Below are 18,979 nucleotides of genomic sequence, written 5' to 3' on the forward strand. Positions count from 1 at the left end.
CTCTCTTTAACCCCAACACACACACACACACACACACACACACACACACACACACACACACACACACACACACACACACACACACACACACACACACACACACATATACACACACACACTATACACTCTAGTCAACTGTCTCACTCTCACCTTCCCACTCCCTCTGTTCCACCTCTCTGTTGCAATCTACTTCTTTCTCTCTCTCTATCTCTCTCTCTGTCTCTCTCCCTCTCTCTTTAACTCTCCTGCTCATCCCTCACCGTCTCTTTGCTCTGTATCTATGAAAGTATGCAGTTTTTGCTCTTCCTCCTTTGGCGAGTGTGGAGCTGGCCATGAATCGGTCCGTGCAGAGGTCCATGATGGGCAGCTATCCCAGAAGGGCTGTAGCGATGGCGCAGCTCCTCGTTGTTGATGTAGCAAAGCTGCACGGGCCGAGGGATCGGTTCACCCAGGAAATAACCCTCATCTGCCTCAGACTCTGAGGAAGAGGAACAGCTGGAGCACCAGGGGTCAGCAGCCTCCATGTATCCATCGCCCCAGCACGGCCCACCCAGCCCCACAGGTTGCCAGCCAGCATTCTGAAGGGTGAGATCAGAAGTGGTGCGGGGGCAGGGCCGTTGGGGCTGCTGTCTGTACCCGCCTGGCTCAAGACCGAACAACTCCCGAGCAGCATTACTGGAGGGGAGGCGATCGTAATCCTCCTGGACTCGACGGTAGGGAGGCTCTACCATTTGAGTGGGCCGGTCCGCCACCAGGTGCAGGGCATTGTCAGAGCGGGAGCGACGAGAGCGTTTGTGGTGACGACCACTGCGGTGCTGCCCATTACTGTGGTTTCCACGGTGGTGTTTGCGACGTCTTGGTTGTGGCTGCTGTTGCTGCGTCACAGGTTCCTGCCCGTTGATGCGTCGGCGGGGCATTCTGTCACTCATGGGAGCCATCCGCAGGTTTCCACTGCTGCCCATCACCCCGACACGACCTTTTCCGTCGAAGCCCAGTGGCTGCGGGCCATCCCAGTACTGTAATGGGTAGCCAACTCTGAGTGGAGCGTACATGTTATTGTTGTAGGGGCGAGTAGAGGACAGCGACTCTGTGCTGTGGAACTGGACTGAGGAGCTGAGGGTGCCCATGTTGCTCTTTTCAGATACATTTACACCTGAGTCTTTACTCAGGTCAGGCATGGAGAACCTTGACAAATGCTCCTGACGCTTACTGACCCCGTCCAGAGAGTTACCTGTTAAAACCATAAATCACATGTCATATTTTCATATTATCAGGCATTATATCTTACTGCACTATACTGTATCAGTTAAATCACTGTACCTGTAGCATTGGACATAGTGAGGGAATCCATGGATCCACGAGGTGTTTGTTCTAGAGGAGTGAGGGGCTCATTGAAGCTCATGGCATTGATGGGGTTCCTTCTGGTCAGCGGGGGTCTGCCATCTCTCTGGAATCCATGCAGGCTGATGCTCCTCTTGTCAGAGAAGCCCTGGTTCTGGCTAGACATTTCACTGAAGCTCATCTGGGTGCGTAGCTTATTGGGCCTGAACTCATCCTGGCTGTGGTGGGTCCAGTTTTCATTAAAGGAGTGGCCCCTCAGAGCAGCCATAGGGGTCCTCTTGGCGTTGCCTTGTTCCTTCCCCCAGGAGTCAGGCCGCTTCCCTGGGTTGGCAGCAGTCTGAGCTGGAGGATGAGCATTTGCGTTGGGATTGTAGCCCTGCCTGGGGTTACACTGACCCAGCAGATGTATAGGTGCTGGTGTGGGGGAAGGTTCCCCCTGGGGGCCTTCATAGACAGCAGGGACGTAGGGGTCATCCCGGCTCATCCACACCTGGTTAAGGCTCGGGGCACGACTCGGAGTGCGGCTGGGCGTGCGGTTGGGTGTCCTGCTCGGGGTCTGGCTAGATGAGAGGCTTAAACGGTCCATCTGAACAGAGAGGGGATCAATTTCAGCAGACAGACGGTCAGGCATGGGTGGAGGAGCTGACTGACGGGCCTCGGCATTCCGCCGCTCCTGCTCAGCATTCCTGCGCTCCTTTTTGCCAATCTTGGTGCTGTGGCGGGATTCACGGGAACGGGCGCTTTGGAAGGCTGAGTCTGAGGAGTCAGACTCATCTGGATCCTGATTGGTTAGAATAAAAGAGATAAGTAAAATTATTAAATAGCTAATTTGTAGATAAACATGTTGAATGTTGAGTCTGCACATGGTTCCAAAGAAATAGCCTATTACTCTTTTACTTTTCAAGGCAAGTGTGAAAGAGAAAAAACAGACGTTTCTTGTAGAGGCTCTTTATTTGGAGACCTCCTATATGCTCTTTTAAAAAAACTGCAACAATAAATCATATTTTTTAGTTACTGACCTGTCCAGCACTGCAGGACCGCGAGCAGAAGATCTGGCCCTGCTTTGGCAGGAAGGGGCGGCCCAGCAGAGACCGCTTGCAACGGGCACAGCAAAAACACTCCTCAGTTGCATGCCAGTGCTGCCCATCGTACGTCATCTGGCCTTGGTCAATGCCTTTGGTGATATTGGAAAAACAACATTTAACACGACTTACCAAAGTCCAGTTCATTAGGAAATACACAAGCGGTCTAGCTTTAACTGCTTAAAAATGGTAATGTGATGACAACTATCTAATACTGTTGTACAAATTTTATTCTACAAAGTCTGTGCAATTCACGACCACAGCCCTCAGTCTGACTTTTGCCATCAGCCAGTAGGTTAAGCCTATATTTGTCAATTAGTGCTAAAATAGAGTTAAAAACCATCTTTCTTTAAATTCTCTGTGCTCATACAAGGTCGCTTTATTTGTAAGATAGCACAAACACATTTCGCCAGCCCTGCTCCCCAGCTAGGGGAAGTAATCATCTTTCACGGCTCCCATCTGGATACAGCATGGGAGCATCCTCTGAAACACACACACTTTCACTGTTACTGGAGCTTGGGATGATAATAACCCTCCACATCTCACTGAACTGGCTCCGCCTCCTCGCAGCTGTGGCACACAGAGCTGATAACACCCACACTTACAATAAATGGTTGTCAGAGGTTTTCTATGATGAAGAAAAACATGTGCATGTGTTTTGGTAGTTCATATATGTTGGAGCACTGGTTCTCAAACTGTGGTACTTAAGTTCTCTCAGCTGGTACTTGAAAGAATCTCAGAAATAAAAAAGGGAAACATTAACTACTAAATAATCATAATACTATCAAAATATTACATTTCGAAATGTAATTCAAAATAAGTTTAGCATTTCCTGTAATATTTTCGTTTCAATGACAGCCTGCTATGTTCATGAGTTAGGAGCTACTGTGATGGCAAGAGAGTAAGCAGAAGTAAAATGATTAGTTCAAAAACACTGTGTTCGTGGATCCAAATGAGAGATGTGTATCAGGAGGGGAATATTTAGAGCAGTCCTTCTGAAACTGAAGTCATGGCCGAAGACAGTCAATGATAAATAATCTTTTGATAAGCAAAAGACCTGCCTGCCCACAGCTGAATAGTGTAGGCCTACGCTGCTGTATTTTTACTTAGTTTAACTTTATTTTAACTCTCAGTGGTGGTACTCGAGACAGTCTGATATTTGGTTGTACGTCATGTACAAAGTTTGAGAACCACTGTGTTATAGGTTTTAAAGCAGCGATAAAAGATGTGGTGTACCTATGTGTTCTCCACATGCATCACAGTACTCTGCATAAAGGGACTCGAAGCAGTTGCAGCAGTGTGGCCGTCCGTCCTTCATGATGTAGCGCTGGCCGCCGAGAGTGGTCTCACACTCGTAGCAACAGAAGTGCTTCATGTGCCAGTGCCTGCCCTCTGCCTCAGTGCATTCATCAGCAAAGATTATCTGCATGACCAAGACATTACATTAATTAGTGAGGATATTCTACACAGATTAAACTGGTTTAAACTAGTTTTACACTTATTACAAAATGACTTTTAATGCTGCTGAAGAAGCAAAAACATCTTGGGTGATGATGATGTTTGGGATAGCTTAAGGCTCCATCCTGGGCTCATTATTATTTTCATAATATATTGATGTTATCCCTGTAACATAAAAGTTGCTCTATGAGCCTGGTCACACAATGTCAGGGAGTTGTTTGCAATTCCACTTAATTTATTATTTTATTAAAAACTGATTTGTTTGGATAGAGTTTAGAGAGAAAACTCTAAAAAAAAAACAAGTATTATTTTGGAGAGCAGATTTGTTTTCTTCTTACTTTACTATAAATCATCTTGAAAACCCCTCAGATTCATTTTTTACACTTTGGTGGGTTCCCAACCTATCCCTAAAATAACACTGGGTTTCCACTTAATTCAATTACAGTGAAGGTGTAGTCAATTTTTCAAATTCCAAATAAATCCAAAAGTATTGTTAAATAACTTCCCACTATCCTCCAATATCACCAGCTGGCATAAATGTTAGTGTCATATCAGATTAACGTGTGATCTCACACCTGCAGAGCTATTTATGAGTGATGGAAAATCAAATGTTTTTTGTCAAATTGAATAAAAAAATGTACCCGTGTAAGTAAACAAACCTCAGCAGGCTTTAATTAGTGCAGAGCACTGAGGCCAGAGTTATTATGATTATTATATCAGGCCAGCTCGTTACACATTACAGTTAGAAAACAAGCAGACTTTGTAAAATGGCAAAAATACTGAGAAATCTTTTCTCTCCAGAACAGTTACAACCACATCCAAGTCTCTGAGTTATGAACCATTCAGTTGTTTCCAACACTGAAGGGCTCCAGGCCCAGACAGGCGCACCTCATCACAGGCACAGCAACGGGGTTTCAGCCTCTCAGCATGATGCCGGCCACAGAAGATCTTGCCATCCTGGTAGAAGTAGATGAGATCCACCAATAGTTCCTCACACATGTTGCAGACGAAGCAATGAGGGTGCCAGCATTTTCCATGACCCGCCCTTGCAGCAAAAACCACAATGTCCCCTCCGTTAATTTGACCACCACACTAGAGGAGGAAATTAGATGAGAGGAAAAGAGAGGAAAGAAAAAAAGAAACGGAAAGGATATTAGATCACAGGAGAAGGAAAAGGAAAGGAAAGGATAGTAGGTGAAAGGCAAGGAAACAACAGGACAAGAAAGGAGAAACAAGAGGGAAAGGGAAGGGGAAGAAAGGAAATTAGATTAGCGAGAAAGAGAGGATAGGAAAGAAAAGAAAAGGAAAGTGGGGATGAGTGGAGAGAGGAGAGGAAGAGAGAGGAGATGTGATTAGAGGAGATGGTAAAGGAAAGGAGAGGGATTAAGAGCAGAGGGATGAGAAGAAACAACAGGAGATGAGAGGAAAAAAAAGTAGGCGAGAGGAGAGGGGAAAGGAAATTACAAAAAAGAAAAGGAGATGAGAGGGGAGGTAAAGAAAAGTGATAAAGTAGGGGTAGGAGGAGAGTCAGAGTTGAAAAGTTGATTACAAACTTAGATTTGGAGGGGGTGGGGGAGGTTAAATAACTATGATCATTTCAATATTGAAATGTTTATTACTTTATATTTCTTTCATCTACCTGATGAAACACCAAAAAGAAGCCCGGGCATGCTAAACCGAGAGTGCAATTTTAAGAAATGAATGATATAGATTCATAAAATGTAAACGAAATTTCTTTAGACGGAGGGAGGACTTAAAAGTTATTGGGTTGTCTGTTGATATCTTGAGTGAATAAAATGGAGTTGTTGTTGATTTTACCTTGTCACAGATGGTGCCATTGATGGTGAGGGGGAAAGGACGGACATTGCCTCTGCCCAAGTTGTCCTTCTTCCGTTGGTTGCTGAAGAGCTTCAGCTCTCGCTTCTCCTCCTCGTCCAAGGAGTTACAATAACGCATCTGAACAACGCGGTTCATCGTCAGGCATTATCACAAGAACAAGAATGCTTCTAATAACCATAACAAAGAAAACATGTAACATGTAAAAATTAGAAATTTACTGTGCTGTTTTACCTCATTGTCATGTGGAGGCAACTGGTGAAGCAGCTGTTTGAGGCGACATTTCTCTCCAGGGCTGTTTATATACGGGACCTTTTCTTCTGGCAAGGAGTTATAATACTGATGCACCTGAAACAAACAACATCAAATGTAGTGAGATTCACATATTAACATATTAAACCATCATTTACTGATGTTTTGGCCATATAAAAATATTGATTACAGCCACTTAACCTATGATATTGTTACTTGTAACCGAGTTGTGATTACTTTTATTATTTGTCGATCTACACAATCAATATAAGGTAATTAGCAGTTGAAATGTATCTTTCTCAAATCCCCTCTTCATACACAGCACACACACGCAATGGGGGGGGGGGGGGGGGGGGGTAGCATGGGGTCAACAGTGGTACGGCGCCCCAGGAACAGTTGAGGTTTTGGTGCCTTGCTCAACGACGACCCAATTCCCCAATGGACTGAGCCACTGCTGCTCTATTAATTAATGGTGACAAACCCATATACATTAATATGAAATAACTTTCAGATTAATTAATCGTGGTTCATGCCAATAGTATTTGTTTTGGCTTTGCCCTCCATCGTCGCTGCCCTTGGAAATTGTGTCTGGGATTCAAAGTGTGGCACAATGAGCTCTGTGCTGCTGCTGCAGACACAACCTTGAACAGCATGAGGTGCTTTGATTTTTAAACCGCTAATATTCACATTGCTTAAAGCAAATCTCCATGATGGTATTCCAATTAAAATTCATGAAGCAGGCGAACTTGGCATCTGCAGCCTTAACTTGAGAAATAGAGAAAACCTTTATTGGTGTTTGAGAAATAAACACTCAAAGAAAGAAAAGTAATCTTGTCACTTGTCTCTGATTTTCTACAGAACAGCCTTTGACAATAAGTATTCTATTGTTCACTGCAGTGTAAAGATCAATTTTGCTCAGTTTGTTGTGATCCAATTTACATAATCGGTAGGGTGGAGAGCAAGAAGTGGAAAAAGGAAAGGAAGTGCGTCTGTGAGTGCTGGCCCTCGGATTCTCTATAACCCACCCGACTGTTGTGACAGCGGGCTTTATACCAGGTTTGGAAGTCAAGTAAGGAACTTTTCTCCAGAATCTAACTCTTCAAATAAGGAGAGCTTAGAGTTCAAGGAAATATGTAAACTTTAAAGGACAAGTTTATCACTGAATATTTATTCTCATCAGGCTGAAAAAACACTTGAACTTTCCTTAATAGCCCTTCTGTCTTTTAAGGTCCAACATGGGGCTGCACTTAAAGATTATCTTCATTATCAATTAAATAAACCCGTGGTAGGCAATTCATTTTTTTGGTGATGTTGGGCAAAAAAATCCATGATAATCTTTTTTTATTTTGTTCAACTTAACACTCTGAATCTAAAAGGTAGGCTATTCGATTTAATAGAAGAAGAAAGTTTTGCTATTTTTGCTTAGGAAATGATTTAGTGATGATGATCAATAATCGAAATTGTTGCAGCTTAATTTAATCAGCCTAACTCCTTATCCTCAAAGCTTTCAATCATCCTGTAAAACACTGTCAGATTTGCTGACAGCTTAACAAAAGCTTGCTCCAAAAGCTTAACAGGTTGCTAAATAGGACTGGACAATGGCTGCTCTGGGAAGCGACAAAGGGTTAGATTAGAATTTAAAAAAACTGCAATATATCACCTTGCTTAGAGTATTTCAATATATTGAAATGTAACCCCTGTATCATGAAACATCGCCAGATTCTTGCAGATACACAGTCCTGCTTCTTTTTAAATACTTTTAATAGAAATGAAGAATAAAGAGGGAAAATATAGTATAAATAAAATAAAGTACTATTTAGATAATCTTTTACTAATACAGTTTGGTATGTGCTGGAAATTGGGTTCAAGGCCACCAGAAGTGAAGTATTCAGCCAGGCACAGTCAGCCACAAATGAACCTTTTTGTCAAAGTAGTCAGTTTTGAGTTCTGACAGCTCAATATACTGTCCTGCACAAAAAGAAATAATGATTTAAAATTACACATTAATGAAATTGCAGAGAGAAAGTGACAGACCTAAACGTCATTAGATTGAAGTGCATCAAAAAAGGCAAAAGGCGACTACAATTGCCTGCACCCCCTGTTGGATGAGAGAGAATGCAGTCTCTTTCAGCGTCCTGTCAAGATGGCTGACTGGAGAAAATGACAGTTATCAGCTCAGCCTGTCAACTGTTAACAGAGCCCTAGGAGTGCTGCCCGTACTAAATAAAGACAGAAGCGTTTAAACCCAATTTAGCTGAACAGAACTGGGTTTATCTTAGGTCAGAAAAAAAAATAAACGATGTAGAAATATCTTACTTTGGTTGTGCACAATAGATTACATTAGCTTGGTCATGCATGCAATTAAAAGGCATTTAAATCGCAAATGAGTCCAGACAGAATTGTTAAACCTTGATGCATAAACACACTGCCACACATTTCCAATTAGATTCATCCAAACATTCACCGACTGAAACTACTTCAATTCCTCTGGGTTTAAATTTGCAATGATACACTAAAATACAGAACAAATTGAGGCTAAGCATACCAAATTCATTAAGTGTTAACAGTTCTAAAGTGACATATTTCTCTCATATTTTTAAAGATATTTTATAATCATTCACTTGATAGTGATCAGGGAAATTGCTTATTGCTGTGTGCGAAATGGGACTCCACACGACCCTACACGTTTGAATATATAAAAGGCTGATTAATATAATTGCATATTTTGATAACAGAGTGATTAAGACAACATTTGCTTAATTCATCTGTTCTTCAGACAATGCAATCAGCGAATCAGTCTGTGGTTCCCCTTCATGATGTCGGTTCTGGTTGTCATTCGGTCTGACTGTGAACTCTGTTCCTACACAGTGTCAGCTTTAACACTGACAGCTGAAAAATGTCCTTACAGTAAGTCTTCCATGAAATGCCTGACAGTGATTTAAACGTCACCCCTGCCCTCCCCTCCTCCCCTTCAACCCAAAGAGACGAAAACACTATGACAGGGATTTTTAACAGGATACATACTTGCTTTCAGAGCAGAGATCCATCTCAAGAGATCATCACAATTATTAGGAAAATGCCACATATACTTTATCGCTCATATAAATAGATTCTTCTGACCGATTCCGTTTAATTTGACACGGACTGGCAATGCCTTAAAAATAAGCCTTAGCTAATGAAGCGCTTAGGAGTGACAGGAAAGGGGTGTCTAATATGTGACCTGAAAGGGAAGATTGAGGATCTTATGTATCCTACCTGCTCAGGACTAAGGCCAGGGGGAACCCAGGCGTATTCCTCCAGTGCACATCCAGAGTCATCATCAGAGGTGGAGTTCCTCTGGAAGTCGTACATCAGCTTGGTGATGGTCTTCTCCATCTCCAGGGACATGGCTGTCACAACATGCTCCTCTACACCAACCGCTTCAGTAGACACAGGTATTCCTGTTGAGGAGAAAGATGAGCAAATGAGAAGGAGGTGGAAAGGATTATTCAAATAAAAAGAGAGTAGGACAGTGAGCAAAGCGAGAAAGAGTGGGAGGTAGCAACATCTTAAATGGTAAATGGACGTGTACTTCTATAGCGCCTTTCTAGTCTTCTGACTACGCAAGGTGCTTTCACGCTACTTGTCACATTCACCCTTTCACACAGACATTCACACCCATGCGCAGCACAGGGAGCAATTCGGGGTTCAGAGTCTTGCCCAAGGACAATTTCGACACGCGGACCAGAGAAGCCAGGGATTGAACCACTGATCACCTGAATGGAGGACGACCTGCTCTACCTCTGAGCCACAGCATTCCTCTTGATTGTATTTCTACCTGTGGAACTTACATTCAGATTCACCAGAGGTAAACATCAGGTTCACCAGCATTTATAGAAAACAATAATGGTATGAACCTTACTTTTGTGCCTCGCATACTCACAGAAACAACACATCAGTGGTCCAGATCAGATAAGGGATAATATCCAAGTGTCTACAGCCATGTCAGCATCTCTGTGAGGATGTTCTTTGGCACAGTGGGGCTTTGAGCTAAATGCTAATGTCAGCATGCTAACATGCATCATAACTGAACGGCTAGCATGCTGAGTAGCATTGAGCCAAAGATTGTCTTTACTAAAGATACTGCGTTTCAGGCAGCGCCAATGGAATCAGATGATATAGGCCTACACTTCCGGTCTCCTAAGCTGGCGACGCCACGTTTGAAAGTGTAGTCAACATCATGTGGATGGATGAAAAGTTATGTGTATAATCATTTTCTTTTGCTAATATTAGATATTTAGATATTGTGTTCCGAGATCTCGCAAGTTTGTTGCTAAGACAGAAAAAGGTTTCAAACAATGATTAGTCTATCTGAAAATGCCATTTTGGTATCAAAATGTTACTTAGATAGCCTCTTGACTAATTCTGAAATTGTTTTTAGCAATGCATATTTATTTATTTTCACTGCCCCTTCTCAAATAAACTAAAACTAAAATATTCATCCTCTGGGAACCATGAATATCTGTAAAGCGTTTCATGATAATCCATCCAATAGTACTTGAGACATGTCACTAAAAACAATAATGTCAACCTCTGGGTTGCTCAAGAGGAAAAGTCAGAGATCACCAAAGTCATTAAGATTCATCATAACCATGGATGTATTTACAAAATATTATGACAATCTATCCAATACAACTGCCATCCCGAGTGCCACAGAAATATTGGTCAGATCTGTAAAATCACAGTATTTTACATAAAAAAATAAACATCTATAGTAAAAATGCAGTCCCAAGACATTGTTTTCAGCACACACTGCTGTATCTGCATTCACTGCTTTACCTGAATGAATAGATTAGAGATCAATTCAATCTTCTCCTCATTCTTCTGTCTGAGAGAACAGCTGCACACATTACTGACACATGAATAATTAACAGGAATAGGTACAGCTTCCACCACCAAAGTGTTAAAATGAAATGCAACTCCTTTTGCAGGCAAATAATAATTAGTTAGCCAGCAACAAGAGCACAAATGAGTTCTGTTTACATCTCATGGCTTGTTATTTTAAAAGCTGATGAGGGGAGAGATATTTGAGTCAATTAGAGAAGCAATGTGAGAACATAATATGAATTTGAAAAATCTATTGTGATTATTGAACTTGCCTAGGTTGTTGCAACACAATCAGAGAAAACAATGTGATCAATGTGGAAACACCAGTAAAGAAAACTGAGATGTTTTTTTTCAATGTCTGCAGGTCAAGGTCATAGCAGTCCACTGACAAAAACAACACGGCGTGGTGCTCGTCGGGAAAGTGTGAACAGGCCCTGACATTTCGGATTTGAAGTGATTGCACAAGACAGATCCTTTTGGGCAGTTTCCGACAGCAACACCATTTCCCACATTGAAACCATAGAAAAAACAGAGCTTAAGCAGTGGCCAAGGAACAGCAGACATTTCCACAGACTGAGCCAGTGAGTCAGCCTCCATCCAAGCAGAGCTGAGTACTGTTTATCTCTCTAAGATGGGTGCTGCCGATTTCTTTGTGAGGAGAGATCACAGGTATGTAACCTTGAGCCTCTAGCCTGGCCTGAGGCTGTTATTCATTAGTGTATAGAGGATGTGTGAGAGTGGGCCTGCTGGTAAGACTGCAGCCTGTTGCACCAGTTATACATCCGTTCAAATGGGACTTTTGTTGGCAATATGAAATCACACCAGCAAGCTACTGTAGAAACATTTAAACTACATTCTGGCATTCCTTTTACTTTCCCATCATCTTGGTCATAGCTGGCTGGTAAAGCTTGTAGAGGCATACACAGTATTAAATGAATATTCAATTATTTTGTGAAATATGTTTAAGAGTGACTTTAAGAGTAATTTTGGTGATTAGTATTGTTCCATTCAGTCAAAGGAATAGTTATGACATTTTGGGATTTTGCTTATTTGTTTTCTTGCCATGAGCTTTATGAGTAGATTGATACCACTCAGGTCTGTATCTTAGGAGCTACAGCTGGCAGCTAGTGAGCTTATTTTAGCATAAAAACTGGAAAGTTTTTTTGCCAATCTCATGTTAATGACAGGACTGCAGGAAGTTACTGCACCGGACCAAGAAACAGTCCTGCACATAACTGGAAGATGTCAATCCCCAAAACGTCAAACTATTCCATAAAGTTCAACCATTCCTAGTCACTGACTCGATCTAACTAGAATGGAAGGAAAGATGACGAGAGACCAGAAAGACCGGAGTGATCGAAGAGATCAGAGATGTTACATTATAGCAACGGCAAGGCATCAGCAATGTAACTTTTGGAATAAACGCTTTTGTTCCTGGACATAGCCTGGTCCCAAATAGCGAGCTGTAAGCAAATGACACGTAGAATTGATAGGGGATGCAACTACAGTATGCCATTTTAGGTGTGTTCCTCAGGACTCAAGGAAGCACAGTATTGAGTGTAAAGTTGTTTGCACAAGTGGTTCTCGAGACAGCTGCAAGCAATAATGGTGGCCAAGCAATTAGCCTGTTCCGACTTTTTAGAAGCTAAGCTATCGCGTCACCATTTATAATACACATTAATTACAGGTAGTTCAGATTAAGGATTCATTAGTACAAGAACTGAACGCCTCTAACATATTCATCTCTGAGCAGAAGAAAGTTTGATTTAGCCTAACTTAGCATGATGACTAAAAGCAGGGGAAAATGCAGCTAGCCTTAATAAAAAAGATAAAAAATGTGACTTCCAGCACATCCAAAATTACGTAATTTACATGTATTGTATCTTGTCTGGTAACAAGCTGGCTAGTAAAATTACACAAGTATCAATTGGGGTTTGTTCAGATATGGAAAAGTGTGAAACGTTCAGTATGACATGACTTTCAAGAAGCTGCTGCTATGTTAATTGTTGTTCGTTAAGAAATGGCTCGTATCTGTATAAACAAACTCGCACAGTGTCCTGTTTTCTATTAAGAGTGTTAAATACACAAGATACAGTACAATGTGTGCATATGACATCTTTGGGAGTCACTTTTGGTGGCGAGTTGCTTTGGGGAGCATATTTATGTTCCCTGGTTTTTATATTCATATCTTCTTAATACGCAGACCTTGGAGGAGAACTTTCTCTTTTAACCTTCAAACGTTTTTATGTTCTCTTTTTTCTCTTTTTCCCAAGTCAAATGTTCAATGCATGATTCCATGGGTCAATATGCTGAAATTGCCCACAACTTATAGTGGGCGGCTGTGGCTTGGTGGCAGAGTGGGTTGTCCTCTGTTCGAGAGATTGGTGGTTAGATCCCCATCTCCCCCCCGGTCGACATGTGGAAGTGTCCTTGGGCAAGACACTGAACCCTGAATTGCTCCCCGTGCTGCGCATGGGTGTGTAAATGTGGTGTGAATGGTTAGATCAGATTAGATGGTATGTAGATGTCCACTGCCATCAGTGTGAATGTCTGTGTGAATGGGTGAATGTGACAGACACTGTGAAGCACCTTGAGTAGTCAGATGACTAGAAAGGCTCTATATAAGTACAAGTCCATTTATAGCCTACTGGTGTTATACTCACATTGGACAGTGGCTTAAAAGTTTTACCACTAAAACTGCATTTGAAACATACATCTCCTTTCCATCTTTTGGAATTCAAATGGTGAAGCTAACCCTTACAATGTTAGTTTTTATCAAGAGACACATAGGATTCTGGGTGCACATGGATAATCACCTGCTTCCTGTGTTTCGCATAATGTCAGAATATTCCTTTAAACAAATCTAATTAAGGTCAATGACCATTTTTCAGAGAGACATTTGGACAAGTGTAACAGATAACAATAATGATGGCTGGGGCCATTGTATTGCTCATACTGACTGTGACACCACTTACTGGGGCACATAAATGAAATAGAGTCATGATTAATCTTAAGAACTTTATTGATCCCACATCGGGGAAATTCACTTGGTATGGCAGCTCACGAGTATAAAAAAAGCTCAAAGGAAAAAGTGATTGAGTAATATATATAAATGAAACAAGAAAAAAAAAACACAATATGAGTTATACCTGCATTTTACGACCTGCATATGTCCACTGTAGAAACAGTCTATGAAGTAGCTCTTACAGTGTGCACGACTATACTCCCTTCTTTTCATTATGTTTAAAAATGATGTATGATGTTATACAGTTGAGACACTGCAGATACTAAGAATAAAGTAGGCAATTTGTTGTTGTGTTGTGAAAGATGCCCTCTGTGTCTCTATTAGTAAAACCATTGCGAAGGAATTCATTTTGCATGCACATTGTTCGATGATGGGAATGACGTCGCTGCTTGCACCAGTGCATCGATTAATGGTCCCTTCACACCCCACTTACTAAGATGTACTCTGCTGTGCATTGTTAAACAAAGACAGAGCTTAAGTGTCAAACAGTTTCAATGTAATGAGTCGTCTTTACACCCTAACTTTTGACTGAATGCACATTCAGCTTGTACAGAAGGCTGCTGATGAGTGTGTGACTTTTTGACGTAATACACACTAGCCAGGCCGACTGATTACTCATAACACACTCCTCTGTTCTTCCCCAGCAACACAAGGCGAGAGGAGAGACTAGTTGTGAGCTTCTGTTTCCTGGAGGAGGCATACATTTGGGTAATTCATGCTTCAGAATGAAAAAGTGGTAATATATTTGGGGAGAAAATAAGTATTTCAGTGATATCTCTTTGTAATTTTCTACTTTTTTGTAATTTGTTTGCCTTCCTGAGAATGAATCCTTATTGCAGCCCCAGTAACATGCTTAGGTAAATACTCATCTGAAAGAAGCCGTCTGATGACTGATGGTTGATTTTCCTGACTGCATGATCACTTTCATCGTTACAATAGGACTATCATAGTAATCTTCAATGACCAAAGAAGACTGCTCCACAGCCATCATTGAGTGTTTAGATGGTTTTAAAATGATCAATAGAGACATTTGAATGACTGATGACTGACACTACTTTAATGACCATCATTAAGATATTTGATGTAATGCTCTTGATTATATATATATAAAATATTTCTTTGGTAGAATGTTAAAAAAACAAAACATTACTGTATTCACTGAAAAGCTCACTAAAGGCAGCCTGTATGGAGTGATGGCTTGGTGAAAGGGTCTGGTAATTAACAGTGCATAAAGGCCTACAACAGAAATGGGCAATCATGTGCCTTGCAGGACCAAGAGATAGCTCGTTCCCTTTTTCAACCAATCAATATACTTTCAGTCAGATGGGAGGAACTGATCGGAGATATAACCTTGAAGAGTAAATGGCTGGAATAAAAAAAAAACGCAGACTCTGTTCCTCCTGCTGGATATGAAGTATGTAATCATTACAAACATCTTTTAAACCGTCTCCACTTGGCTATTCAATAATAATTACATTTTTGTGACATTTCTTAAAATCCTCTTGTATTTTAAGCGTGTTTTTTATTTGCTATCCATCTATCTGCCTGTCTGTGTATCTATCTATCTATCTATCTATCTATCTATCTATCTATCTATCTATCTATCTATCTATCTATCTATCTATCTATCTATCTATCTATCTATCTATCTATCTATCTATCTATCTATCTATCTATCTATCTATCTATCCATCTATCTATCCATCTATCTATCTATCTATCTATCTATCTATCTATCTATCTATCTATCTATCTATCTATCTATCTATCTATCTATCTATCTATCTATCTATCATCCATTCATCCAATGTGATTATTTGAAATAGTTATTACAAAGTAAGAATTTTTGTTTTATTGTCTCACAAAGTAGATTTAATGTGGCTTTTTTGACACCCTTTAATGTCAAAGTGATAGTCACTCTCCCATAAAGCGAGTGGTGAAACACCTGTTGGTTAATTGTTGAATGCACAACAATTTCTCTTTAATCTGAGCCTTTGAAGCTTGTCCCTCAGAGCTGTAGGCGCCTTGGTGGTCTCGCTCACTAGTCTCCTTGTTGCAAGTTCACTCAGGTGGCCTGCTAGGCAGACTTACACCTGTGCCATACTTTTTACATTAACTGAAGGTCCCATATTATAAAAAGTGGGATTTCCATATTTCTTTTATTATAAATCATGTCGAGGCATTATATAAATACTGTGAAAGTACCAAAATGCTCAATCCACAGAGAAATACACACAGCCTGTATTCAGAAACTGTGCCTTTAAACGAGCCATGAGGACTTCTGTACGGTTGTGATGTCACAAATATACTATTTGTATAAAAAGTGCTGCTCGGTGCCATAACAATCATTCCCTGGCTGTTATGATGGTGACAAAGACACAGAGTGAAGATCTGTGGAACACCAATCAGAGCAGAGTGATATGATATATTTAAACAGATCAGTCAATTAAACACCTTAACTACACAATTGAGTGTAGGGTCAGTTGATCATGTGACTTGCACCAGTGATGATTTAAGGCTGTCCTATTAAAGGACACGAAACATTTTGTGTTATGTTTTTGTAATTAGCAAGACGGATATGTAGAGATCTGTTTTCACTTTGACATTAACAGGTCTGATCAGTGTCAAAAAGTGACTCTGAATGATGTAAAACAATAAAACCATGACAGCTTCCAAGCTGAGATGAATGCTCTTTATAGGTGGAAAATGTATAATTAGTCAGTCTTTGTTAAGGCAGCCTAATGCTTTCCAGGTACTTCGATTTTTAACACAAAACATAAATCTGTGCCTACTTAACACCTCTCAAATAATCACAGTCAAGAAATGGGTTTAGTATGGGATTATAGATTTTTTAAATTAAAATAAAATAATATGAATTATTTGGCAATGATGGTTTACCTAAACCAGGTGCAGTGACTAGTATAGAGAAGAGAACTCAACCTCAGTGAGGCAACAGTCAGCCAGCTGCAGGTTGGAAAAACGCTGCAAGTTGCCATGACAACCGATTGGTGTTCAAAGTCTTGAACAACACCCATTTACTTGTGTCTGAAGGAATGTATTGTTTTATTGATTTAACAATAAAAAATACAAGCAGGGAGAGACCTGTAATATATATATTTTTTGTTGGGGAGCATTAATCTTTTAGTCTTCTCCTTACACACCAGGGTTATATAATGAATTTGCTGCAGGCATATCATGTTTTACAGATCAAAAGTCATCACTGAATTGAATTAATTTTTTTCTCATATTTTTCATCACCTTCAGTTAGATCCAATAAGCAGTGTCTTAATTTACACATAAATTAACTGAGATGAATCAACATCTCTGTGCCAGAGGAGAGACGATCTTAGGTAATTGGGTAATTTTGAGAACAAAGACAAGAAGCTCTGTGTATAAACTGACAATAGCTCAGATTTCAGCGAGAAAGAATAGTCTTGAATACATATGGTATCTGGCAACAGAAGGAGAGAGAGAGAGAAAAATACAGAGAAACAATAGATAGAGGGCTGTGGATGCAGTGTTAAGAGCAACACTTTTCCTTTTTCACGTGTCATGCTTCACCCACCTCCCTCCTTCCTCCTCCCATCCTCATGTGCCTCTGACAGGCTCTGTGTGGGTGTGTATGAGAGAAAGGAGAGGGAGCGATGGAGAGAAAAAGCTCTTATTTATGTAAAAGCTGATCATGAGAGGAGGTGCTCTGCTGAAGCACAGAGCCTGACCGAGGATCTATTAACTCTTCACAGAGCAACACCAGTCGAAACAGGCTCTCCATGACAGCAAAATTAATGAAAAGAGGACTTCTTATCTTGCTAGTCTATTACCTCTACACACTTATGTCAGCACACAGAGTTTCATTTGGATGACAGATTCCCTGGTTTTTCATTTTTTCCCCTCTTTAAAACATCCCAAAATTAGAGACATGGGCTTATTATGCTTTTCATGGATGTTTCTAATCAACATTAATCATTAAATGAGACTAAATATTACAGGCTTCGAGATTTAAAATGTAATACAATCACTCCCATGTCTACTCTTAAAAACATAAGCTGAACAAAAGAGGATACTAATCGGCAAAACAGGTTTGAGGTTGTCAGCTAATCTCAGTGCTGTATGTAGGCAATTATTTCACTGTAAACAAACACTGTGTAGAGTTATTATTCCAACACACAGTAATTAATCATCATCTGCCTGTTGTGTGTCTGTTTAGGATTTATGAATGCTGTGAAACTATTTACTATGTGCATGAAGCAACTAAATGCATGTTACTCACTCCTGTCTATTTGTAACAGCAGCACTTTACTACTTTCAACAGCCGCACATTCTCAAAGACTCAGCACATCCGATGAAATATTAAAGCCAGGGTACAGTGGGAGTTTTGAAGATTTTTACTTTCATTTTCTGCTCTATGTGTGCTGATGTGGTTAAGCACATAATGTTAAAGAAGTGGTTGTGGTTTGCCTCTGCACAAACTGTAAATCATCAAACACTTCAACAATATGCCCCTGGGGAAATTGAGGCAAAGTACATAAAGGACAGTTGCTGGAAAAATTTGACTTTTTTTTGGGGGGGGGGGGGTAGCTCAGTAGGAGCGTAAAACACTGATAAGGTGGACATTTGATATCATCTAATGGATTGTGATGGATTGGATTGGTCCCATTTACGTATGTATTCACTTAACATACCCGTATACTACCACAAACTCCTCCCCAGTCACTGTTCGTACTTTACGAAAATAAATGCACTACTTAATTGGTATATATAATCAACATAATGGTGAGACAGGCTGGCAAATCTGTCAACTGTTGTAGTATGTCAGGAGAAAAATAGAAAAAAAACGTGTACGGAGGAGGTTACGGTGGGTGGTCGGGTGAATGGGTCGAACAAACACAGGACTTTCACCCAAGAGACCACAGTTTGCATCCTGTGTGAAATCAAAAGTCAAGACTTATTTTAACTTAATTTTGTAATGTAACTTATGTACTTAACTAAAGCCACATATGTAAGTTACGTAACAAATGTAGACTTATTTCTACCCAAACCCCGATCTCCCTAAACCTAACCAGGTGGTTTTGTTGTCTAAACAGGTTCTGCACTGCAGGGGCCTGTGCAGGCCCAATGA

General features: G+C 40.7%; 1 protein-coding gene across 1 annotated transcript in view; it reads right to left on the reverse strand.

Moving 5' to 3' along the window:
- Positions 1–278: 278 nt before the first annotated feature.
- The window catches only part of LOC310951432 (prickle-like protein 2), a gene marked incomplete at its 3' end in the record, with an annotated part of 35,607 nt that continues 16,906 nt past the window's right edge, over positions 279–18,979 (reverse strand). The window contains exons 2-9 of the mRNA XM_083919642.1: positions 9,225–9,409; positions 5,952–6,065; positions 5,700–5,837; positions 4,770–4,973; positions 3,660–3,846; positions 2,361–2,515; positions 1,321–2,122; positions 279–1,231 (exon numbers count right to left, since the gene is read on the reverse strand). Of these exons, the coding sequence (XP_083775768.1) occupies positions 279–1,231; positions 1,321–2,122; positions 2,361–2,515; positions 3,660–3,846; positions 4,770–4,973; positions 5,700–5,837; positions 5,952–6,065; positions 9,225–9,356 (2,685 nt within the window). The 5' untranslated portion in view covers positions 9,357–9,409. The remainder of the gene's footprint in view (positions 1,232–1,320; positions 2,123–2,360; positions 2,516–3,659; positions 3,847–4,769; positions 4,974–5,699; positions 5,838–5,951; positions 6,066–9,224; positions 9,410–18,979) is intronic.

The sequence above is a fragment of the Echiichthys vipera genome (genome assembly GCF_963691815.1).
Source record: "Echiichthys vipera genome assembly, chromosome: 9".
NCBI lineage: Eukaryota > Metazoa > Chordata > Actinopteri > Perciformes > Trachinidae > Echiichthys > Echiichthys vipera.